This window comes from Podarcis melisellensis (genome assembly GCF_964234715.1).
Source record: "Podarcis melisellensis genome assembly, chromosome: 5".
Lineage (NCBI taxonomy): Eukaryota > Metazoa > Chordata > Lepidosauria > Squamata > Lacertidae > Podarcis > Podarcis melisellensis.
Genome location: NC_138537.1, coordinates 43,017,680 through 43,042,427, shown reverse-complemented (window position 1 = coordinate 43,042,427; position 24,748 = coordinate 43,017,680). Strand labels below are relative to the sequence as shown.

Sequence of the window (24,748 nt, the reverse complement as noted above, 5' to 3'; positions counted from 1 at the left end):
CTGAAGTAAGAAAGGCACCTACTTCTCCGGGATGAAGAGGCTGTAGCCAGTAGTCTTCAAGATCTGCTGTGCTGCAATACAGGAACTCAGCCAGGATGCCTTCACCAGTTGCAATCCCTGGGGTAACTTGGCTAGTTTGAGAAGCCGGAAAGCTCGGTCACAGTCCATGCCTTCATCCACTATAACATGTGTCACATCTGGGGAAAGCTGGCTGCAGACAATTCCCCCATTCTGGACGATCTGCTTGCGGAAGATCTCAGCCCTGGCCTGGCCAATTCCTGCTTGCAGCACATAGGCAGTGATTGGCTCCAACCACGCTGCTAATGAAAGCCAGAGAGAAAAGACTCAGCAAAGCAAGAGTGGGCTTCATGTCTTATCTGAGTGATGGGAGTCTGACAGCCTGAAGCCATAACTAGTATGGAGAAGACCAGATCTCTTGTATCACACAGATAAGACTTCAAAACTCAATGCCTCCATTTGATTGGAACCCTCCAGGTTTAAGTGATTTCTCCCAAAGTAAACCACTTGCACTAACAGCTAGGCCATAGTAATCTCAAGCAGAGCATGCTAGGTTGTCTCATAGCTTCACATGGCTGAGGAAGCAAACAGAAAACTCACCTTGCTCATTCTTGGTTTCTTCTTTCAGTACCTTTGTAGGCACTGCCTTCTGTGAATCATATCTGATCTTCTTTCGTTTGGGGAAAGCTTTGACAATTCCTTGGGGCTCCATGGAACATGGATGCCTCCTTCCCAGGCAGAAGTAAGCAGTCTTACTGAGGAAGATGGTAAAGATGGCAAGAGTTTGAAGTGACTAACAACACAAAGGTATTTGTAAACCTGAAATGAAAATCAAGCTATCATATGTCCCATGCCAACAGGTGAAACGTAACCTTATACGCAACTTTAGCTAGAGGTGGAAATTAATGAGGTGCAAGAATCTGACATGCCAATAGGGTAACTTCAGTTTCTAGGGGGCATGCCTTAGCTTGTGATCTACCTTAATGACAGAGAATCTTCTAGCAAAAGTCACTCCCTATGTTAATTCAGTTGTGTGTTTATTTTTCTGCAACAGGTGAAAGGCCCTGGTAGATATCCCACCAAATCATTAATAGGTCTTATTCGCCTCAATTTGCAAAATGTGGTACATTCAAAGACCAACAGACTTAGTGCTTCATAGCAGTAACATAAGACCACCTCCCTCAAGAATTCCTGAATACACACTAGCTCCACAGACACCACCTTTTCTTTATATAGCATCCTCAGTGTGAATGGTACTTTACAGAGTATGAGGCCAGGCCCCTGCCCCAGGGAGCTTTCAATTTAAAATTCAACTCAGGGGAACAGTTTGGCTGCAGTTGTTTTTTTTAAGGGGGTACAGGGCAGGCTGTCTTCAGTGGAGCCCCCAGCACCAACCAAAACATACATTCCAGGATCTGCTGCCCCTTGGGCCCTCTAGTGGTGATGTTCCTGCAGCCACCAGACTCCCCTCACACTTCTCCACAGTGGCACTATAACAGGCAAGGTCCCAAGCAACCACTCAGTTCCTGGCCCATTTCAGAGTTGTCACCATCTCTGAGAAGGTCCATGACGCACGCAGGGAGGTGGTGGAGAAATTATCAGCCTACTCCTGGCTCATCTGTTGCGGCGCTGCTGCAATGGGCTGGGAGTAGAGTGACTACTCAGCAATTCATCCATTACATCACTGGGGTCTCAGGCAAGCTCAGGCAAGCCTGTGAAGGGAGCAGGATGCTGGTGACCACAGCAGTGCTGCCACTAGGGAGTCTAAATGGATACAGAGCACCAATCCTGGTGGCCCTGTTGGAGCCCTGAGAAATAAAAGTGGAGGCAAGGATAAACAGGGGGGAAACACACAATTGTTTGAGTTGCATGTGCTTAGGCTCAGTTACAGCCTTAGTTGCAGCAAGGCATAGGAACTAGGGAGCTGAGCCAAGGGCCTCACAGAAAAAGTAGGATTTGAGGAGGAATTTGAAAAATTAGGAAACACCACACAGGTATTCTGGGAGACAGTTTCAAGCATAAGGGGAGAAAGGGTAGAGTATTTTGAAGGGAGCAGGAGACTTTAGGATGGCTGAAGGTGGTAGAGCTGGAGGAGCCAACCTCACAAGCAGAAACCTAACAGGGTGTTCGTTGTAACAGGGCTACAGAGAGCGGAGGCAAGGGACGTGGAGCTTGTGCAGAATGCAAGAAGAGACAGGAAGCCAGAAGGAGGTGTCTCACTTCCAGAGTGGAGGGCCGGACAGATGTGAGGAGAGCAAGATGAGACAATGCGAGACCATAAAGGAGAACAGGGGAGAGGTAAACATAGCCTGCTGGACTACGAATCCCATCAGCCCGGCCAAGCAGGATGGGAGATGGGGCTGATGGGAGATGGAGTCCAACACCGCCCCAGGCCCCAGGTCCCTCTCCACGTGGCAGCAAGGCTTCGCGCCGGCAGGCATGCAGGTGCGCCGACTCTTCCTGCACCTGTGCGCTCGCTCTCTTCTGATCTCCCCTCGGGTAGGATGAGGCCCACTAAGGAGGGAGGGAGGCGGGGCTAAGGAGACGCGCGGAGAGGCCTAGAAACGCCCCTCGGGCGGAGGAAGGAGAGCGAGCGCGCGGGGTGGGGGCGGGGAGCTATTTCGCGTTTTATTTCACTTACCCAGGGAGTTGCGGGCGCGAAAGAGGACTGGGGGAGGGCGAGAAGCAGCAAAACTTCCCCCCGCGCGGCGTTTTCTTCCGTGTCCGGTCAGGAGAGGCCGGAAGTGTAGGGCGGTTGCCCTGGCAATGCGTCCGGCGGCATCATGGCCGGGCCGAGTTGGCTGGAGCAGCTGCGCGCGGCGCGGAAGACCGCCCTGCTCGGGGACGGTAAATGGGAGCGGGGCGTCCTGGGCAGACCTTCCTCCGGGGAGCTCGGAGGGAGCGGGGAGCGGCGAGGCCCGGATCCTGACGGGCTGAGGACGAGGGACGGGGGGTGGACTGGGGCGAGTACCAGGAAGCGGGGAAAGTAGAGCCCCGGGGTCAGTGGGGTGTATGCAACGCAGGGCTTAGGACTGCTGCCTGCGGTCCACGAAAGTCTGTGCCACAATAAATTTGGTCACAACACTCTACTGTCCCATGTCTTCTCCGAAATAAGACTCATTGGTTCCAGTGGGACTTGCTTCCAAGGTAAAGGGGTCTAGGAGCGATCCAATGCATATTTACTCAGAAGTGAATCCTACTGTGTAGGGCTTGGGCTTGTTTCCAGGCGAGTGTGAGTTGGGCTGTCACCTTCGCATTAAGGCTGCTTTAGTACCTACAGCCCAAGGGCTCGACTGAGGCGGCAGCCCCTGCTTGTGCTTACCTGGGAAGCAGCCCCAGTGAGGTGCCCTGGGAACTTGTCGAAGGGTGGGGGTATAAATCTCTTAAAATAACAATTAAAACTGAACTTAACTAAGAGTAAATTTGCAAAGGGTTGGGCCTTAGTTATTTACGCTTGGGTCAGTCCCATTGAAATCTCTGTCCGCTGTCCCATAAGATCAAGCTGTATGATTTAGGGTGGCAGCCTGTGAATGCCACAGATGCTGTGGTCTAGACTTTTGGCTTCTCCAGCAAAGTCTTGGGGTAGCTGAAAACAGGGTCAGGGAGTGTGTCAGTGGGTGGGACTTTTCTCTACATCATTTCTGTGGATTCACTCACCTCTGCTTTCCTTAGGTATGCGAAAAATCCATTACTTGTTTGACAATGGGAAGGAGATGGCAGAGGAATATGACCTGAAGACAAACCAGCTGCTTTGTAAGCAAGCTTCCTTTCTTTATTAGGAGATTAAAATTGGTCATAACAGGGGCTTGGCCTATTCACAGTACAGGTTGATGAGAAGTAGGAGCTTGCATGTGACAGATGCTGCACATAACACAGGTCCAGGTTTCATGTTGATCATAGCAAAGGGAAGTTCCCAGTCAAAAATGCCTTTAGTTATAGTGCAGCTTCGAATTAGGCCACTTGTGACTCATTAATTTCATCCTCCCACTCAATTTGGTAATTATTTCCAACATAGGAGAAGTAGAATAGAATTGTACAGTGGTACCTCAGGTTAAGAACTTAATTCGTTCTGGAGGTCCATTCTTAACCTGAAACTGTTCTTAACCTGAGGTACCACTTTAGCTAATGGGGCCTCCCGCTGCCGCCGCACCACCGCAGTGCAATTTCTGTTCTCATCTTGCAGCAAAGTTCTTAACCTGAGGTACTATTTCTGAGTTAGCGGAGTCTGTAACTTGAAGCGTCTGTAACCTGAAGCGTCTGTAACCCAACGTATCACTGTACTTTGAGTTAGGAAGCAAATTCATACTTGACAGGACCACGGGAAAGAATACTCTTCTAGAATGAGCTTGCATGTTACAGTACATATTAGCAGTGATGCAAGTAGGAAATTTTCCCAATACTACATTTATCCTTGGGCATTTGTTTGTTTCTAAAACTGCATTATTCCATAAAATTTCAGCAATAGCATGCATTAAGCATGTATGTCTGAGCCAGAAAAGACTCTGTGAGTATATTTCCATGAAAGCTGAAGGCCTGATTGTTTTGACCTTGCCCCTGAGGCCTCATGATCACACATCTCCCAACATCTGCATATTGAGTGTGAACATCTGAGCTGGGTAAGGCCACTCCTATAGGAGTTGAAACTCTGAGCATGATAGCCCCAGCCTCAAGTTATGTGGTTCCCCATACCCATGTGGATCTCATGGGTAGGGAACTGTGCATGGCTTTGCTGCCCCTTTCAGCGTGCGGGGCATAACTGAGGATAAATTAAAACTTAAAGTATAAATAACCCACCATTGTTAAATCAGCTTCAATTGGTTTTCAGCATTGGGAAATTTTCTTATTTCAATTTTTTACAGGAAACCTACACCATGCCTAGTGCAGTTTCTTGTTAATCATGTCTTACTCCTATATCAAAATCCTTAGCCATGCAACATCTGAAGTTACTCCTTGAAGTGTCAAGAGAATCCCATCCTCAAATGCAAATTTACTGAGGATGTTTCCCTGAAAAAGCAATTGAAAGAGGTGCTTCCTTTCTGTTTCTTTGCAGTGAGGAAATGGAGAGAGAAGAATGCTTTGGGTGCTTGTGGCGCTTGGCAGGTTGAGGTAGGAGAGCCAAACTTGCTCGCATCAGGACCTCTGGATCGGGAGCTCATTAAGGAGAGCAGTACTAATGTAAGTAAGGCAAGTTCCTTTCTACATCACAGTCACCTCTGAAATTGCTACGGGTCTCATTTTCTTAGGTTACCTGTTTTGAATTCTGAGACTACAGTTTGGCTTCTTAAGATGAGTAGTAATGCTTCCATTGCAAAGTAACATAATGTAGCTCATCTTAGCTTTGGAACTGAGAAAGAGATAATGCATGGTTTCTGTTTCCTTGGGGATGCATCCGGGTTGAGAAACCTTACGTAGTACTCTGTTAGGTGACTTTACTTCATGACTCACTGGAGAACATATGCCTATGACATTAGTGCTGGTATAAACTTGTAAAGCTGTCTCACACCAAGTCAGACTATTGGTCCATCAATATTACCTGACTGGCAGCAGCTACTTACTGAATTAGGAATGTTTCCAAGTGCTACTGTTTAAAATAATTTAACCAAAGGTGCCAGATCCTAAAACTTTCTGCATGCAAGGCATGTGCCATTATGCTATGGCCCTTCCTTAAGATAAATAGCTCTCTCCATAGAATGACCAAGGGAGATTCATGATCTCACCACCAGCATGGGGTAACCAATGTTTCTTGTGGAACAGGCTCATGATACCTCTACCAAAGAACACATTGTTCCTCATCTATGAGACCTTTGTTAGTTAGTTAGTTAGTTAGTTAGTTAGTTAGTTAGTTAGTTTCCTTTCCTTCTGGCTTAAATCTAATACAGCTTTCTTCCTCCCCATTCCGTCACATCAGTTTCATTTGTGTATCCGGAAGAAGCCTCTGACTGCTTGGAAATTATATAAATGACTTATAGACTTGTATAATTCCTGATACATTTGAAGAACTATAAGCGAGGATGGGGGGTGACCTCAAAGAGACTCCATCCTCAGTACTGCTGTGTGGGTCCACATAACTAGACCAAGCACCTGAATGTGCAAAGCCAAAAACTCCCCACTGCTATCTATTCCATCTGAGTGATGCCAGGATAACTGAAATGTGCCTTTTCTCTAGCCTATCTTTATGCGCAAAGACACCAAGAACAGCTTCCAGTGGCGGATCCGGAACTTGCCCTATCCTAAAGATGTCTATCGTGTTTCAGTGGAGAAGGATGAGCGCTGCTGTGTGGTCCGTACAACAAATAAGAAGTCAGTAAGCACAAGGTTCCCCTGAGGTGGGGTGAAGCTGAGTGGGGGGCTGCAGATTTTGATAAAGCCCATGATATGGAGGAAACTTATTGCAAAGTTTCATCACTTCTCCTCTTCCTGCCTGACAATAGCATTACAAACAGAAGCAAATGAATTTCTCAATCCTAATTTTTGATGAAGAAGTCGGGGGGGAAACATTGATTTTCCCTTCCGTTCTCTAACTTATTTTTGTGCAATCCCTGAAAATTACCTAGAGGTGGTGCTGTTGGCAAAGAGCTGCTTTGTTCTCTTTGACCAGTTATGTTTTTAAGTTAAAGTTCTTCTGAGGGCAAAGAATACTATTAATCAGTGACAGTAAAGGGCCATGGATATGGTTAAGACTTGTCGAACACTTCACAATGAAGGCCAGGCTACATTGACCCTGTAGGCCTTCCACTTAGCATCTTTGCTATCTGACTGCAATTGGCAGGTGCAAGATCAAGTTCTTGCTGCTCAATGGCCTCCTCTTGATAGGTATGGAGATGCTTAAGTACTTCTTGATTTAAGCAGCCCTTGACTAGCCTCGACTTTCTGCAGAAACGCATGGTGCATCTCATAACACAGGTATTCAGGGTCAACCAATAAAAGAGGGGACTTATTCACACATATAACTCATAAAACAGAATGGGCCGATGGTCACTGGCTTTGATGGCTTTAAAGGAAACATGACAAATTAATAGGGGATTTACCTATCATTGGCTACTAGATATGATAGTTAAATGGTATCTCTATGTCCAAAAGCATAGCATCTCTGAATACCAACAGTAGAGAGCCGTTTCATTCATGTTTTGCTTGTGGGCTACTGGTTAGCAGGCCTGTACAGAAGAGGAGAAGGAGGGAGATAATTTTGGTTTTCAGAACTGCAAGAAGGGAAAGATGAGGTACATCTAGGTACATTAGATATACCTGGAGTGAACTGCTCTTAACTGTGTGCAAGATCAAATCCCCAGGATCTCCTCTTCAACAAGCAAGACATGTATTGTGAAAGGCAAAAGTGTTGGGTTGGCATCCACATCTTGAACTTAAAAGTTCAAGAACAAAAAAGAGCAGAGTGTCTCCTGCTCTGCAAGCCTCTCTGTAGTTTAAGATTTACAGGAGAGGGCTTGCTCTCTTTTGTGGCACCTCCCTTATGGAACTCCCTTTCCAGCAAGGCCTGCCCAGCTGCAGTCCCCACCCCTGCTACTCAGAATGCCGGTGAAGTCCTTTTTCAAAAAGCTTCTGGGACTACAGATGGATGCTAATATGGTGAATAGTGGTGGTGGGGATAAAATAATCTGAATTCAGGTTTCCTGCCGTTATTGCTAGTGGTATATTATTTAGAGAGGAGCAGAGATGCTGTGTGTGTTTGATCTTCTTTACAATTGTTGTACTCTTAGTGCTTTTACAAAAATCAGGCTTTTGTTTAGGCTAGATATAAACTCCTAAAAACCGTGTCAATTCTTGTGGCTGGGTAAACAAGTCCATGCCTGCACTTAGGAGTCCAAAGAGACTACAGTTAGGGATATCTCTATGCCTCCAACAGCTGCATGGCAGGCAGAAGTTAAACAGATGAAATCTCCACGCAGGGAGATGCACTGAGGGAGAAAACTAAACCTATTGAACATTGACTATGCAGCTGTTGACAAGCACAGGAGCCCTGCCAGAACACACAGCTGCCCCGAGGGACCTTAAAAAAGAAAATATTGCCATCCGTTCCAACTCATTCATTGTTGGCCCCTCTAGCCACAGCAAAAGGCTGCTCAAGTGGGATTTGCTCTAGCCCTCTTGCTGTAAAACAAATCCATTAAAGCAAACTTTCCAAACAAACAGGCAAAGCCTCTTCAGCCACAGCAGATTCAATTATTGCAGGGCAAGGTAGCAGTTAACATTACACTAGAAGGGGGCAAAGCAGCAGATCTGTTTTCCTTTGATCTCTCACAGATTTTAGTTGGAGACCATACCAGGTATTATTTTTCCCACTACTTCAGTCCTGGGGAAGGCTGGGGGGCAAAGTTGGTGTTCCCAGTGTGGGCTCCTTAGGCTCTTTGAAACACTGGGCTTTTTCTGGGACCTGCTTTTTTATTGTCTCAATCAGTAAGAAGTTAACACTTCCTTAACATGTCTTTGTGTTCAACTAATCTTTGCAGTTTAACCTTTGACACCCCTATTATTATCCATGTCTGCCACCTTTCCCAAATTTACGCAGAAGGCTCCAAGCCCTGCGGTAACATTCCTTGCTAGCAGGCAAAGCATCCAAGGCTGGTTGTCCTTTGTATGCATTTTCGCTAAGGCTTGGAAAATAAAGGGTTCATGTTTTGTGCAGCAGTAGTTCAAGCAGTCGACCTCTAAGCAGAACGGGCTTAATGGAGAAGGATTGCTTATGGGCCTGACACCAGGGAATAAATTCTCCCATTCAGTTTGGGGCACCAGAAACATGTCCATGCGATGGAGGGAATTTCACAAGGGAAGAGTAACAAAGAGGCTAAATGGTAGTAGTGCAGAGGGTGGGGTAGGGGGGGAGATAAGAATAATGTTCACTCAGTTTTGTTAAGTCATAGCTGGGTAGTAGACAGACTGTTTAGATCCACCAGATACTTGGCAGGACAAAGGTGTACGAACCAGTACAGATTCAAGGTAATTGAAAATAAACAGCCCTTCAAACAGTTATGGTTCTCTCCCACTTTACCCAGCACTCTGCAGCCATATTTGGAAAACACAGCTTTCACATGATTAAGAAATCTTAAGTCAGTTGGTGTTACAGTGGTAGCTTGGTTTTTGAACACTCCATCTGGGGGCTTTCTGTGAGTTAGTGCCAATGGGAATCTTGCAAGCTGTACCCCTTCCTGCTCACACCTTTGGTAGGATGATCTAGAAGCTGCACACTGGAGGAGTGGAACTGCTGGAGCTGTTTGGGACTGGGCAGAGGGAGACCTGCACAGCAAATCAGGGATATAGTTTGCAGCCTAAATATGCACATGAGAAAATAAATCTAAGGGGAAAACAAGCACACTTCATTTTTGAATGATGCTGTGTTGTAGTAGATATCATCTGTGGAATCCCTCCTCTCTCATAGCAGGTGGGATATCTTAAAATGGTGCTTGCCATTGCAATTTATATGTACTTGCATTAAAAAACACTGTAGTCTCAGCAACCAGGGACATCTTCAGAATCAATCAAAATGTGTGCTTTTAAAATTGAGTGATCAATGTTAAATATTGAAACTGTTTCTGGTCAAAATAGAAGTATGAATGCATTTCTGTTTCTCTAACTTGTAGATTAGGTTTTATGTATAGGATTACATCTTATTGAACTAGCATTCCAAAGATGACAAAAGTAACAGCAAAAAATGGTCTTACCCTCACATTCTCTCTCATGCTTATCTTCAGATATTACAAGAAATTCTCTGTTCCTGACTTAGACAGATTCCAACTGCCCTTGGATAGTACTGCTCTGAGCTTCACTCATGCCAACAACACATTAATAATCACGGTAGGTACCTATAAGACTAATTTGTCAATGTAACTCAGAACATTTCCTGGCCTTCCTTTTGGCATCACCACCTCTCTGAAAACTGGGGAAACAAACAGAAAAATAGGCCCTTAAGTACAATGGGAAATTGCAAAATTAGGAGCTTGAGGCTTAGTAGGAAAAATCCTAATTACTATTTCTGTTTCTGCTTCAGAGTTTAGAATGCCATAGGATTTACACCTCTCCCATGAGTAACCATCTTTTTCTTATGGCTGTAATGTTTAGTGCAGATATTAAAAACTGCTTGCATATATGAAATAGCCAGCAAAGTTAAGTGCATAGTTTGCCAGGGGAGACTGTACAGTCCAGTAGTCTAACCAGGGTTAAGTTCCAATATGAGATAACATGCATTAAATTAGATGCATTTGAGATACAGTTTTATGCTGTATTTCCTCTGTAAATTCTTATGCTCAGTGTTATTGAATTTTGGGGTGACTGCAAAGACTTCACAAGTGTGAGAATTTCCAAGGGCTTGCAAGCTTGACACTGTGTAACAGCTCTGTTTGTGCTAGAGATATACGCGGCTTATTTTTCGTTTTCACAGTACCTGAAGCCAGCAGAGATTCTGGCTGCGGAGGAGGAGCTGCAAAAGGAGCTAAAGAAGATCAAGGCAGCTAATAATGGAGATGGGGAATGCAAGACACAGTAGCCAGCAGTTGCAGAATCTCATCTGTATATATTTTACTACTTTTATTTAATAAATAAAGGAGATGATTGGAGACAAACTTTTTGGGGAAGGACTTAAGTTACCTGAGTTTGTAGATCCTGGGAGAGCTTTCTTGCAAGACTTTTAGAGCTCCCCATCAGCCTGCTGGTGTCCAGCACAGGTGGGAAGCACTAATCTCTTAGGAGTCTTTGTATGTGTGCTAATTACAATTCTCAGAGAGCCAAAGCTCCCATATTGGCCCGAATATAAGCCGCACCTTTAAAATTGGAGGGGGGAAAGAAAAAAAAGAAAAAATACCCAAATATCAGCTGCTCCATTCCTCACTGCTCCTGGCTGGGTGGGGGGGGAGAGCCGTGCTGCGTTGCTGATGGCCTATTCCCTTCCTCTCTCTCTCTCTCTCTCCCGTCCCAGCCTTGGGGGACTACATATGGGGCGGGCACCGCTATGCCGCGCTCCTGGCGCTGTTTGCCTCATGCTCCTGGCTGCATACCTAAGGTCGTGGATATAAGCCACGCTTTTACTTTTCACAGTTGGAATTTGGAAAAAAACTGATGCTTATATTCAGGCCAATATGGTATATGCATCCTCTATAGCACTATGAATTACTTTAAAGGTTCTAAAAACTTGTGTCTTTGTCTTCAAGAATATGGCAGGAGAGAGGTCCCAGAAAAAAAATGAGTACCATTACTTCTCCTACTGCATGCAATAGCATTTAAAGTTGATATAAAGGGAAGTGCAAGAACCAAGTAAGCATATCTGACAGTGTCAGCTGCCCGCAGTTGCCCCTCAAACTGAACACCCAACCTGTTTCAAACAAAGAATAAAGGATTTTTTCCCACTGCCTTTGCCCTAGAACATGTATATTCTGAGCTCTCAATACTTTGACCTCTCTCAGTATATCATTTATGCCAGTTTGTACCACTACTGAAGGTATCAATTTCATTTTAATAAAAGCAAATGTTCAAATTTCTATGCTGGTTTCTCAGTCCCGTATGCGTGGAAGAATAACCTGATCTTGTAACCATATCTGTCCATTCTATCATTCTTCTATGAAAACTATACCCCTCCCAGCCTGATCCCAATTTTATATGTGAATAAAGGCTAGAATTTTTTAATTAAACAACAACACACACAAACACACAGGCCAGACACACAACAGGCAAAAGGTAGATGATTATCTTTAGGCCGCAAGTTCGCAAACCTTAAAAGCACAGCATTTCCTAGTTTCCATAGAACTCTGCTATACTAATGGCAAATAGAACCAACAAGGACTTGCAACAAAATGTTATAGTCTGGAGAGCTGCTGTTCAGCAGTCCAGCCATTTCCCCCTCATTGGACATTCAGCATTCTTTGGCTAGGCATGCTCAGTCCTCAATGAGTTGCTGCTGGGGGCTGCCCCATAAATTTTTGTATTCCTGAAGATCTTTTAACCTTTGGGTTCTCTCCTAAGCATGCTGATTTCTCAGTGTCACTCACTGAATTTGTTAGGACTGTATATCTTAATGGAAAGCTGGAGACAGGATGATCAAGGAACATGTCACAAACACAGGTGTTTGTTGGGAGTGGCTGACAGGGGCTAGGGTACTTGGCTACTTTCCCCCTGTTGTGTCCTACTCTTAGAAGTAACCAGGAATGGATGTTGCACAACGTTCTTGGAGAAAAACATCCTAGTAGATTGTGGTCGATCGCAGGCAAGTAATGTCCCCTTAATGGACTGCAGGCGCTAGGTCCCTTCGTTGGCACTGCAGCAGCAGTGACTGTTACGGGAAAGCGAAATTAATGTTAGCTTTATCGCTGTGTGTGATATGCATCTTTTAAATGATTTTATTCCCTTGATTGTCTTTTTTCCTCCCCCCTCAAAAAAAAAAACTCCCAAAAAAAAGCTCAACAACTCCAATAACAATGGGTAGATCACTGTCAGCTATTTTATACTGGGAGTAGATCGCAGTCTCTTGGGAGTTGGACGTGCCTGATGTAGTTCATTGTTTCAAAAGTTACAGCTGTAGAAATAACTTTATTTTAGGTAAGCAAATCATTGCATTTGATCCTAGGAATCTATTCAAATTATACAGCTATTAGTCAGTCACTGGTTTTGAACTCACATTCTTTTTTCCCATTGTAAAATTTATTTAGCACATTGACCTGACAACACCTTTCTAGTGCAGCACTCCTTGCAGCCAGTTAAAAATTGGTACAATTTGCACAGAGTAATCTAAGGCTTTGGTCTTATAGCCCAGTGTCTATTTATGTGGCAGTGATGAGAGTCAGTGAAGTAAGCAGCTAGTCCCATCCTCCTAAACTAAATCCAAAACATGAAGAAATGGTTGGCTTGCAGCATTCAGAGGCCCAAAGAGAATCTATGCTGATAGCAAAAGAGAATGCATAAATTGCCAAGCTGAATAATGCCTTCAAATAAATTAAAATGCAACACAATACCCCAAAATGTGCAAAATAAAATGAGGCAAGGATACATTAGCCTTTAATGGAACCAGAAGGCAGGTGAACATTCCTTCCTTGGGTTCCCCCATAGCACTTAGTGTGAGTTTCAGGCTGCTTGTTCTGTCAAGGTAATCATTTCCTTTTTGTGCTCCCTGAGCTGGGTATTATATCTGCAGTCCAAGCCAATCTCCATCAGGAGGTAGTAAAATCAAGGGCATACAGGGCAGATGCCAGGGTGGCATAGAGATGAGTGGTGCTGAAGCGCAGGCAGTACACAGGACTGCTGGTGGGTGATGACAAGTAGAAGCTCTGTAAAGAAACAAGAAAAAAGATCCTCCTAGATAGGTGATTTCTGTTATTCAGGAATAAGAGCCAGTGATAAGATGGCAATCATCCAGCACCCACAAAATTCCATTCCACCCTGTAAATCTGCATCTGCATCATAGCAAGAAGATAACAGAACTGAGGTGAGGCAACAGTGAGGGCACTGCCAATTGTGTTTCTGAACGAGACCAGCTCAAAGTGGCAGCAACAGCTTGAGAAATCGCCACTACACAGATATATTCCTACTGACATCTTTGGAGTTCAACTGAACCCAAAGCTGTTGTATCAGATCCCCATAGGCAATTCCTTGCTCTCCCAGTTAATTTGCATTCATTTATTTAGAACACTTCTTGATTGCCCAATCAACAAAATCCCCTGGGCAGTTCACACAGAGTTCAAACAATGAAAACTTTAAAATTATTAAAACATTAAAAATGAATCAGTTCAGTTTCCTGCCTAAAAACCAGCACAAAACAGCATGTCAGCATTTAAAACCTGTACCTGGTCTCATGAAGTCATAAACACAATTCCTTGTCCTAGTACCATGACAATATGGAGCAGCTGGCAGGCTTGTTTTGGTCCTGTAAGAACTTTTGTATCCCACCCTTCTGGATCTCAAGGTGACAAACAACAATTCCCGTCCCCCAGCCAAAAATTAGCGTGTAGCAGGCTTGTGCCCCAGGGAAGTCACTTTGGTGCTGCTAATACAGTGGTTGGACTTCACCCCCGAAGGCACACTCCACTGTGTTTCAAGACAGACGGATGCCAACTAAGCAGCACTGAACAAGTTACTAGCTTCATGGCTGAGTAGGTATTTGAACTCCCATCTATTACTGTTTACGTAAAGCAATCAGGAATGAGCAGAAGTGACACAGATCTCCACACCCTTAGTCCTTGTGCGGGAAACTTGATATAGCTCCCCTTCTATCAACTTTTGGGAAGATAATGGTGATTCCTTACCTGTAAGCACCTGGTTTGTCGCTTATCCCAAAGACGGACCACGCCATAATAAGAAGATCCACTTGCAATCATGTGATTCCCATTGCTCCTAATGCAGTACAGGGCACTGTCGTGAGGCTCTTCCCATTGCTTGACACATTCCCTTTTGGGGAGAAAAAGTCACAAAAGACCTTTAGAGCATTCTTTTCCACATACTGGATCACCAGTCTTTATGGATAGCCTGGCATGTCAGAGCAAGGCACCCAGGAAATTAGCAACCAGAATATTCCCAACCAGCTTTGATAAATAGGCTACAAGACTGACCTTGTGCTCGTCCGTAAATCCCAGTATCGGATATAGGTATCATACCCACAAGATAGCAAGGTGGAAGGTGTTTCATAGAAAACATCCAGGACTCCAGCTCCTCGATGGAAGTCTGTCCCAAGGCAGGTGACTAGTTGCCCACTGAAAAGAGAACCGATTATGGTACTGAGCATCTTTTTATTACATATGTTAGGCTTCTGTTTTGATGCAGTTCTTCTATCAGGAAAGATTAATGAAACCAAAGTGTTGAAAGATCATTCAAGTGCAGGTTAGTTTGTATCCAGTTTTTTAAAAAGAAAAAGAGCACAGGTTGCATACCAGGACAAATAAATAATAGCCATTTTCCCTTTGAAAGTATAAAAGCCGTTACTCAAATCTACCTCTCACACTAAGCAGAACTAACATGTTTTTCTGTAAAGCAAAGAGCACTGATAAGCAGCCCTTATATTAGCAAAGATGCAGATTTATTTAGATAATATACTAGTTGTGGAATCCATAGACACCACATTAGTGGTCATTAAAAGATCTCTGTAAATATGAAGGGGTATATGTACTTGGCTGTAGTATAATTCTCCCTCTGGTGTACTTATATTATTTTCTTAGCACTCTGCTTCTATATCTAGCCATAACAATTTGGGGATTACTTGGCAAGAGAGGGCAACCACTTTGTGAACAGCAAGACGTACAACTGTGTCAGAAAATAAATCTTTGTTGAGAGCACTACTATCCTTGACAAACAAAGACTCACGCAAAAGACCTCCCTGGTATACTGAAGGAACACTTACTTGATATAGTGGAAAACAGCATGTGCTGGAAACAATTGTGCTTCTCCAAGGGTTCTATGTATTTTGTCTTTGTGCTAATAGCCCTAAGCAATCCTCTCTTGTCTACAAATACCAGCACAGCAAGGAAGGAGACACTCAATCAGTGCAATCCCACATTATGGCTGGAAGATCACTGATCAATTGTAAACGCAGGAGTTCAGAACGGAAAGCAGGTTTTCATGAAGACTGTGGACCATAGCAGTGAGCTGCATTCCACAGCTCAATTGTTTAGGAAGCGTTTGCCTGTTACTCCCCCCCCCCCCAAGCATTCATGTAAAATGGTTACTTGTATACCTGAGAATGTAAAGCATGAACATGGCAAAAAAAAAGTCCAGTGTTTGGAAGCATATGTACCCTGAAAATTGCTAGGAAGCCTTGACTCCCTTCGTTGCACATACATGGCGAAAAACGATATTCGCTGCCATGTGATGAGTAAAGCTGCCCTTGGTTTCTGATCTGTCCAACTCTGAATGATTTGGGAAACATTTTCTGGCTCACTGCATTTTTAGGCAGCATCTCTGCAATACTGAAAAGCAACTCCATTTCTCCAAGACTCATTTCCTTTTTTATTTTGTTCTCACCTAGATGGGTTGTACTGCATCTGTACTCCAGATATGCTTTTTGTTTTCAGTAAACCCTTTCTTTCAGTTCACCTAGATTGGTTCCCTTCTTCCAGCCAGCCTCTTGCATGTAATGTTAGTGTTAGAGATGACAGCATTCACTGCACTTCCATCATTATCATGAAAGCATTTCAACCTGCTCTGTCGTGAACTCTTAGCATTGCAAGACAACAATGCCCAAGGGAACTATCTAGACTTTTTCTAGTGCTCAAATTACACAGGATACAGCACTCCCCTATCTTTCATGACAGCTTATCTCTCATGGCAGCCTTTGGGGGGAGGTGGGGAAGCATGATACGGCTAAAATTGGGGAGGACTGGGGATGGACCATATCGTTGTTGTTTTTAAGTGTCCCCACATCACACAACCAACACTGAAAGGCAGGCTGTGTTCATTCCCATCATCTGAATCAGTCTATTGAGCAGGCTCACTTTAGATGAAAAGCCATCTGAGGCTGCTTTCACAGGGACCCAGTCTCACAGACATGGCTCGGGTTGCAGAACTTTCTGCAGCCACTTCCCCATGTCTAAACTGGAAGGAGAGGAGCTGCTTCTGCAATGCCCCACCTTATTCAGGAGGCATTTTCATCAAGGAATGAGAATGCAACTTTATATCAGGAGACAGTTAAGGACCAAATGGGCATGAAAGGCAAAAGGATTGCAAGGAATAAGAGGCTGAATAAGACAGCTGAGTAGTTCCCTTCCTTCATTACAGCTACAAGTTCTGTCTAGCACAGGGCTCTCTGATTAATTAATACATGCTCCTAATCCACCGCCCTTGCAAGAGAAAGCCGGGCTGCCACAGTTCTCACTACCACTCAGACAACAGTGTCCAATGAAGCCCATTCAGCCACTAAAGACCCACATGTTCCCAGCCCTTCTCCTCCTCCCTAACGGTCTAATCAGAACTGGTCACAAAGCACCGAGCGCCTGCTTTTCAGGCTGCCGCACTGGCTCTCGCTCCGTGGGACAATGCAGCCCCACTCCCTGAAGCAACTAGTGCCTCCCCCTCCTCCCAGTTATTTTGTTACTTTCTGCTCCTTGATCCCGTATCAGTCTTTCTGGGGCACCCGAGCCAGAGGCCTTAATTCCATCTGTAATCTGGGCTAAAGCCCCATCGGGGGTGGGGGGGATAAAGACCACACAATAGGCGAAATAGAGTCCCGGGAGATGTTCAAACAAGTAAACACCGTTGTGTCAGAGGAGCAAAATTGCTGAGAAAGCAGATTAGCACCAGCAGCACTGGTGTCCCCCAGATCAGAAGGTGAGCCCTGCCCTGCTCGCCAGAGCCAACACGCTTCCATGATCACAGCACCGGCAGCCTGCTGGGGCCGGCCCATCTCCCCCAGTCACTCTCCAAAAAGCAGATTACGGAGAATAACAATTTCTTTGTGGCTGTGTAATTCCCTCCGTGACCGTGACTGTGGAACACTCCATCAGGCCGTAATGCCAAGGCCTTAGCAACCATTTAACACAACCAGTCGGCCCTAGCGATGCTCCCCCCAAGGCAAACCTCTTGGGCAAGCTTTAACATCAAGTGCAGGAATTAATCCTCATCCCTCCCCCCCCCCCGACCCACCCACAAAACCTGAATCCAGGGGTGCTGTGTTATTGCACTTTGTGTTTCTCAAGGCAGGGAATTGCTGGACAAGTTCTTAAAACATTAACCCTTGGAGGGAAGGAGTGTAGCCCATCTGCTCTGTACAATATGCAGCTAGAGGTAGATGAGGGGAAGACGTTTGCAGGATCAGGGCAGGAGTAAGAGGCAGGGGACCCATCATCTAAAGAAAGAGGAACTCCTAGACAAAACAAAAAACAAAGAAAACTGCCCTGCTTTGCAATTCAGAGGAGGAGCTGGGGAAAATGAGGTTAGTGGGAGCTATACTTAGGCACCCTACTTAGGGATGCTGGCCAGATGTATATGGAAGCATACAGAGGCAACTACCGTATATCACCACACACTGGGAACTCTCCAGAGACCCGGCTTTGCTCCTCTGGCTTTGCCATATTCCTCAGCCCGGCTCTTGAAATGCAGAATCTCAAGATAGGAAGAGGATTTCCTGTCTCTCAAAAAAGGAACACCTGAAAGGATGGTCCTTTAACTCCTGGGCAAGAACATCCTGATAAGTTGAGGGTTGTTTTTGTTCTTTGCCTGTCCAAACTGATCCAAAAGTCGTAGAATTCATAGAAGCATGGAATTGGAAGGTACCCTGAGGATCATCCTGTCCAACCCCCTGCAATGCAGGAATATACAGTTGTCCCATATGGGGATCCAACCTGCAAACGTGGTGTTACCAGCACCATGCTGATAACTGAGCTATGTGACCACATATGACTGTGATTATACTGCAGTTGTGTGACTGGCAGAGTTGCCTGAAAAATGCTCCTTAGATTATAGCTGAACTGCCAATAAGCTTTCCTCTCCTATACTCACATTAGTGAAAAACTTTCCAAGTTGTAAAAAAAGAGGAAAAAAAGCCCTTGACAAATGCCAATAAGCAGAACAGCGCTGGAAGTACATCATCTATAGAGGTGCTTCTATGCACATTAGAAAATCTAGAGATTACTTGGGCAGAGAACATTTATCAGGAATTGAGTCCATTGCACTTAAGTTATTCATGGTTATAAAGTAAAATAATATTGTGTAACATTAAAATGAAGCCACCCTAATCACCTTACAAAAACATTTTTTTAAAAGCAAACTTCCGGAAATTCTCATGGGATGCTGAAGATTTAACAGAGCTTCTGTCCTTTCTAATGAAAGCACTTGCAGTTTTTCTCCCGTGATACAGCATGAGTAGCACCTCATTTGGATGGAAGAGACGTACAGGCAGTTCCCCTAAAAAGAATCTATAACTTAAAAGAAGCCCAGTCCTGACTTGTGCAGTGTGTGGGTCATAACACACCCTAAGCCAGTGGTTTTCAACCCTTTTTGTTGAGCAAGCCCTGTAACAAGCTCCCCCTCCTGGAAAGTGAAATAAAAACATTTTTAAACTATTACAAAATTCAAAGGCAAAAGTTTGCAATAACTAATCATTACTTGGAATTATTCAACATCATGGGGCAAGAATGTTCACAAACGTATTTCTAAGACTTCATTAAGCTTTCAGGGTCAAGACTTGAATTTGGTGAATTCAGTCAGTGATCAAAATAATTGTTGAATTATGTTCACTCTTTTTGTATAAGAACTGGCAAGACCTTTCTTGCATACAGTATGTCATGAGACAAACTCAGGCCTTGTGTTATTTGTGGGCAGTTCCCACTATTGAAACGCAGATGTCTGGCCAGCATGAGAGGGCAAAGCAAAATGCCTAAGATGGGAGGCTGTAACATTTTGCAGAATCCCATGGGGATGCTTGCTGAACCCAAGGTTTCTATGAAAAATGCTGCCCCAAGTGGTACTATACTAACAGAGCCTTCCAACAGCTCTTTTTGTCTGAAACTGTAACACTGAGAAGATACCCAGGGAGCTAAGGACATGTTGCAAGGTACTTTTGTGTGGGGTGTGTGGATATGGAGGTATTTCAATCTAAAAACACTTCTAAAGGTGGTATAAACTACATTCCCATTTTTAAGGAGGATTTGTTAGTGCAAATGAGCTCTCAAGTCTGCAGATGCATCCACAGGAGCTCTCCACCCTTTATCCTGACATGAGATCTGTAGCACTTACAACTGCTACATTTACTTACTCACCCACTCATTCTCTTTTGTGTCTGAGACACGACTTCTCCATCAGCACCTCACCTACCTTCCAGGCTGGGGAAGGATAACATCAAAATGTGCTGGCAGATGGGGACTGTTCAACCTCTTCTGCTTAGACTTGACCCTGAGCCCTCTCATTTATGAACAAAATGATTTCCAAAGGGGTGCCCGTATCACTATGTAGCAACAAACACTAGAGTCTCTCCCCTGTAAGAACTATATTGTGTCGTCACCTTTCATAGACTTCATCAGATGCATGGAGTAGTCTGAAAAGTTTAGTAGGCCTATACACAAACTGATTCAGATCAAAAGCAATCAACAAACAAACAAACACGCATTAAAATGTAGCCACAAGGAAGAGAAAATGCAAGAGGTGTTCTATCCAGAGTGCAGAGGGAGTTCAGAATTCAGTTTCAGCCAGTGTCATCACAAAATGAAATCTGAATGGAAAGGGGCAATCAACAATTATAAAAGCAGTCAGTGATCAAAATAATTGTTGAATTCTGTTCACTCTTTTTGTATAAGAACTGGCAAGACCTTTCTTGCATCAGAAACTGTGGGGCTGGAAGCATATGAAACAGAGAAGCAGTTTGCCATTTCCTCCAGATAAATTGACGAGACAGCTTTAGAATCTTATTTTTGGAGGCTACCTATGTGTCCTACTACATGTGTGGGTGGATTACTCATTCCACTACTTGTTCAAGTAGTAGACCATTTGTGTGAGTGGTTATTTCTGCAGTTATGTCTGTCCTGGCTCGAGCAATTCAATCATTCTGCTGCCACCCATTTTCCATAAAGATCACCTTTCAACTCCACACATCATAGAAAGGTTGAATGGCTAGTTTTAAGGAAGCCAAGACTCTTGACGTTCAACTCACTGTACCCTCATCCTGGAAAAGCTTTTCTGTTTGCAACACTACAAAGAGACATTTTTACTCTAAACAATGCCCCTGGGAAGAGGCTCTTGTATCTCTTGCTACTACCCAAGCCCCTTCCAAGTGGCACAAGCATCATCTTACTAGGGTGAAGGCTGCAGTTTGACTGCTGAATACACAAGGTCATCTGGCAGGGGGGAATAGAATTTAGTTTGCCAGCAGCTCTCCTGTTTTGTCATAATACCCTTCCTGAAATAGTATTTTAACCACACTGCTAGCACTAGGAAATCAGCAGCACAACCAAGATTAAAAAGGCAGAACAAAATGAGACGACCTGGAAATTCTCCACTGGGTTGCTGTTGTTTTTTACCCAAACCCGGTCTTCCATTATTCAAGTTGGGTTGAGAACAGAGGCCATAAGAAGTATTGTAGCACTTTCAAGTCCAGCAAATTTAGGAATGAATTTTCAGAGGCAAGCACCTATTTCAACAGCGGCAGTGCACTAGAACTGACATGAATTTAAATTTACAAATTAGATGTATCAGAAGCTAATTTTGATGCTGATAAGTTAACACATTCATCTCTCTCTTTTCCAGAAGTTTAGACAAAACAGAAGGGGCTAACCTTTTCAGGTCTAACAGCTGCATCACCAAGCAGACCTTTATTTCATTGCATGCAAATGTATTGAAATAAAGTGGGGAACCTTTTTCAGCCCGAGACCCAGATCCACAGTTGACATGCGTTCCATGGGTCATTTTGCATTTCTGGCAGGTGGGTGGGGCCACTCACCTGTGATCTCACAGTGCTAATATCTGAGAAAAGCCTCTGCTGCTGGCTTTTACCAGCAAGGAGCAAGCAGCCTTTGAGTGTTTAGACAACAAATCTCCACACCTGATGTCATATGACTTCAGGTGACTAACAGATGGGCATGATTTGTCCAAAATGGCCTCACAGGCCAAATTCAGATGCCTGGCAGGCCTAATAAGGCTTGCAGGCCTGGGGATCCCCACCTACTGGTTAAAGCAAACTTGTGCATGATCTTAACCCGGTATATCATCCATCTGTGATCATCTACACTGGCAGAAAAAAACATGCCCAAGGCAGGCTTAATGACGTCGCCAAAATTTGATGGAAAATTTCATACACAGTTACGTTTGGGCATTGTTCGCAGATGTTGTTTGGGTCTCAACAGCCAAATGCTTTGTTTCAATCAACTGCAAACAGCATGCCAACAAAAGTCAGAAACTGGAATGTTCCAGAGCCATATAGAATTGTCGTACCACTAAGAAATGACTGGGTGCTTAATTTTAACCAGAACTAAATTCGCAAAGGTAATTCCAAGATGGTGTTGCCCAAAATTATTAATTAAAATGAAGCTAGGATTCTCAAAATACTAACAAAAACCTGTGAGTCACAGAAAACTACACAAATGCTTATTCCTGCCACCGCCTGCCCCCCAGCCTTAGTTCCCCATTTTGACACATTCCAATTTGTTGTTTTTTTTAAGTCACACTGTTGCTTATGCCTATGATTCGCTAATAATATAGGGACGGAAAGCATACATGGTGAGAAGCATAGAAGAATCAGGAGGTGGTCTACTGCTTTTATGAACTCACAGCTAAAAGTTTATTAATAAAGAATCAACAAGTGTTCCTGGACCATTTACAAATGAACCAGAGTGAAAAGAACTTGGAGGTGTAGCCATAACAGGATTCTTGGGACAAGGCTGCTTTTTAAAAAGTTAACGCTGGACAGCACATTGCTTATAATGCTCCCTGTGCCAGCTGGAGGCACGCATGCCTTTCGCTACAGCAGGGGTGGCAATGATAGCGGTGGTAGCGAGGCTGGAAAAAAAGCTTTGCCCTCTTTTCTTCTGGTGACTCTGAATTAGCCCACACACACTTTAAAGGTTCCAATAAAGAGATACAATTTCTTTACCTTTCCTGGCTCTGAGACCCTGGAAGTTTTTTGTTGTCCGGGTTGTCGTAAGGTTAAGTTCAGAGGATAAACTGACATGCTAGCTATGGGGAAAAGCCAGTTTTCTCAAATAAAGCCACAACGGTGCAAAGGAGACCCCTCTGGGGCTTTTATTTGGGAAAACAAACAGAAATGGCACCAAGCCCTTCTGCTTTACGGGCCAATTTAACTATCAAACCAACTCTCTCCCTCCCAGAGGCAAAGAAGGGAGAGAGACACGGCAATATGACAATGGCAAGAAACATTCAGGGCAGAAAGGACAAAGCAAGCTGTCTGTCTCCTTGTCTTTCTTGTTCAGGGTTCTCTTTCTTAGCACACGTGTGTTCTTGTAAAAACGATTAGATTGCAATTTGTATAACATGGTGACCCCCAAATTCAGACGTTTAACCCCTTTTCTCTGCAAAGAATGTGAAGAATGTCTCAAAGATGGGGGGAATTCGCTCAAATTGGGGGGGCAGTAAGGAAAACCGGCGGGGAGTTGTGTGGGAATAAGCCACTGTATAGCTTCTTTTTGAACAGACAGCACTTTGGAGGTCTCCTTCGGCCGTCAGACACAAAAAAAGGAAAAAGAAAAAGAAAAATGGAGATTCCAAATCAAAACAAAGCCATCTGTTTAAATGAGCCAGCCCAAAGGGTTGGGGGGGGGGGAGGAGTGCTGTGTGTGTGTGTGTCCATCCCACATGTAGGTGCTCTTATTTTTTTATAGCTTCTGTTGATTCTCTTGCCACCTAGAGGAAAATAAAGATTGTCTTTTGACTCATGAGCATGAAACTGATCAGAGACGGAAATCTTCTGGAGGATTTTGTTACAGATATTGCAAGATGCTGTTTGAGCACACGAAGGGTCAGAACAGAAGTCAGGAGTCCAAGGTAGATTGAAGGGTAGATGCTGTTGCTTTAACTGTAAAAGAACTTCAACTGCAGCAAAAGAGGGCTAAGAACTAAGAAAGTTCAAGTCTACCTAGAACTCCTTGTAACCATGGTCCTATGCACATTGACTTTTAAACAAGCTTCACAGAAAATCCACCCAACTTACTTCTAAATAAAGGTGGTTGGGACTGAGCTATAACTTGCACTAAAAGGCAAGAATCGTGAGAGTTATAAAGTAGAATCTTTGACCAAGATTTTCAATTTATATGGATAAAACCTTTGATAAAGTCCCAGCAAATGAGGATCTGAGTAGGGCTTTCAGTAACCAAATTATTAGATTCAGGTAAGTAGCTGTGTCGAAAGAAAGAAAGAAAGAAAGAAAGAAAGAAAGAAAGAAAGAAAGAAAGAAAGAAAGAAAGAAAGAAAGAAAGAAAGAAAGAAAGAAAGAAAGAAAGAAAGAAAGAAAGAAAGAAAGTATATATATATATATATATATATATATATATATATATATATATATATATAAATAAATTATCCAGTAGCACCTTAGAGACAAACTAAGTTTGTTCTAGGTATAAGCTTTTGTGTGCATGCATTATACCCAGAACAAACTTAGTTGGTCTCTAAGGTGCTACTGGACAATTTTTAATTTTTTTAATTTATTTCAAATTATTAGAGTTTGACTCTATCCATAAGGCGTATTTACACAACCCCCTCCCCAAATGCAAAACACAGACACTAAAGCTCTACAAAGTATATTAACCTCTACAAAGTGTACCCAAAACTAAGGTCGGAGAAGCCCCTTGAGATATACCTGGAGAAAATCTTACTTGTTCAACTCCTCTTGACTTGGGTATCAATCAGATAAAACCATATGCTGCCCCTCTTAACAGTAAAATATATTAAGCTTCAGAGGGTGAAAGTGCATTCTGGTTACATGTCAGCACAGAGACAAAAAGGCTTATTTTTAAATTGTGATATTTGAAAGAGACTGTGCTTCCAAAAGTGAACATCTAAATTCTGATCAAGATTCTTTAGCTTGGAAACTACAGTGGCATGGATCAGCATAGCAAAGTCTGATATTTCTATAAGAGGGAGGAGGGAAAACTTCCTTATGACCAGAATATCGTAGGAGACCCTCCTGGCAACACCTCCAACCTGTTTCTCAAGAAGCAGTGGTAGGTCAACGAGTATTCCCAATAAAGGTCTCTGTGATTTATCTTAATTGGGGAATCACAGGCAGGCTAATCTCCTCCACATCCTTGCCATTCCATATCAGCATGAATATATATTGATCTTACTGAACAACTACAGATAACTTGGT

General features: G+C 43.8%; 3 protein-coding genes across 11 annotated transcripts in view; 1 reads left to right on the top strand and 2 right to left on the bottom strand.

Moving 5' to 3' along the window:
* POLL (DNA polymerase lambda) overlaps positions 1-2,733 on the bottom strand; it is a 49,042-nt gene extending 46,309 nt beyond the window's left edge. For 2 of the 5 annotated variants that reach the window (XM_081912311.1, XM_081912312.1), the window contains exons 1-2: positions 619-1,695; positions 23-320 (exon numbers count right to left, since the gene is read on the bottom strand). In XM_081912311.1, the coding sequence (XP_081768437.1) occupies positions 23-320; positions 619-730 (410 nt within the window). In that variant the 5' untranslated portion in view covers positions 731-1,695. Of the gene's footprint in view, positions 1-22; positions 321-618; positions 1,803-2,659 lie in introns of those variants that run through there. The other 3 variants (XM_081912309.1, XM_081912313.1, XM_081912310.1) reach the window with 3 other exon arrangements.
* Positions 2,163-11,501, top strand: DPCD (deleted in primary ciliary dyskinesia homolog (mouse)). 5 transcript variants are annotated; one of them, XM_081912326.1, is made up of 6 exons: positions 2,163-2,463; positions 3,691-3,771; positions 5,069-5,193; positions 6,185-6,318; positions 9,723-9,825; positions 10,409-11,501. In XM_081912326.1, the coding sequence occupies exons 1-6, from the start codon at positions 2,286-2,288 to the stop codon at positions 10,511-10,513; spliced, it is 726 nt and encodes a 241-aa protein (XP_081768452.1). In that variant the 5' UTR covers positions 2,163-2,285; the 3' UTR covers positions 10,514-11,501. The 5 variants fall into 5 exon arrangements, with proteins under 5 accessions (XP_081768452.1, XP_081768451.1, XP_081768453.1 ...); XM_081912325.1 differs by having other exon boundaries at positions 2,163-2,517; XM_081912328.1 differs by lacking the exon at positions 2,163-2,463 and adding an exon at positions 2,729-2,865.
* Positions 11,502-12,526: 1,025 nt separating this feature from the next.
* FBXW4 (F-box and WD repeat domain containing 4) overlaps positions 12,527-24,748 on the bottom strand; it is a 72,723-nt gene continuing 60,501 nt past the window's right edge. Inside the window, exons 7-9 of the mRNA XM_081912341.1 lie at positions 14,559-14,699; positions 14,256-14,397; positions 12,527-13,280 (exon numbers count right to left, since the gene is read on the bottom strand). Of these exons, the coding sequence (XP_081768467.1) occupies positions 13,164-13,280; positions 14,256-14,397; positions 14,559-14,699 (400 nt within the window). The 3' untranslated portion in view covers positions 12,527-13,163. The remainder of the gene's footprint in view (positions 13,281-14,255; positions 14,398-14,558; positions 14,700-24,748) is intronic.

What these genes read in the sequence shown, in the direction of transcription:
- DPCD (XM_081912325.1), top strand. Translation starts at nt 2,286, where the DNA reads ATGCGAGACCATAAAGGAGAACAGGGGAGAGGTAAACATAGCCTGCTG. An exon ending in CTCTTCTGATCTCCCCTCGG is followed by an intron (nt 2,518 to 3,690) that starts GTAGGATGAGGC and finishes TGCTTTCCTTAG; the next exon opens with GTATGCGAAAAATCCATTAC. An exon ending in ACAACACATTAATAATCACG is followed by an intron (nt 9,826 to 10,408) that starts GTAGGTACCTAT and finishes TCGTTTTCACAG; the next exon opens with TACCTGAAGCCAGCAGAGAT.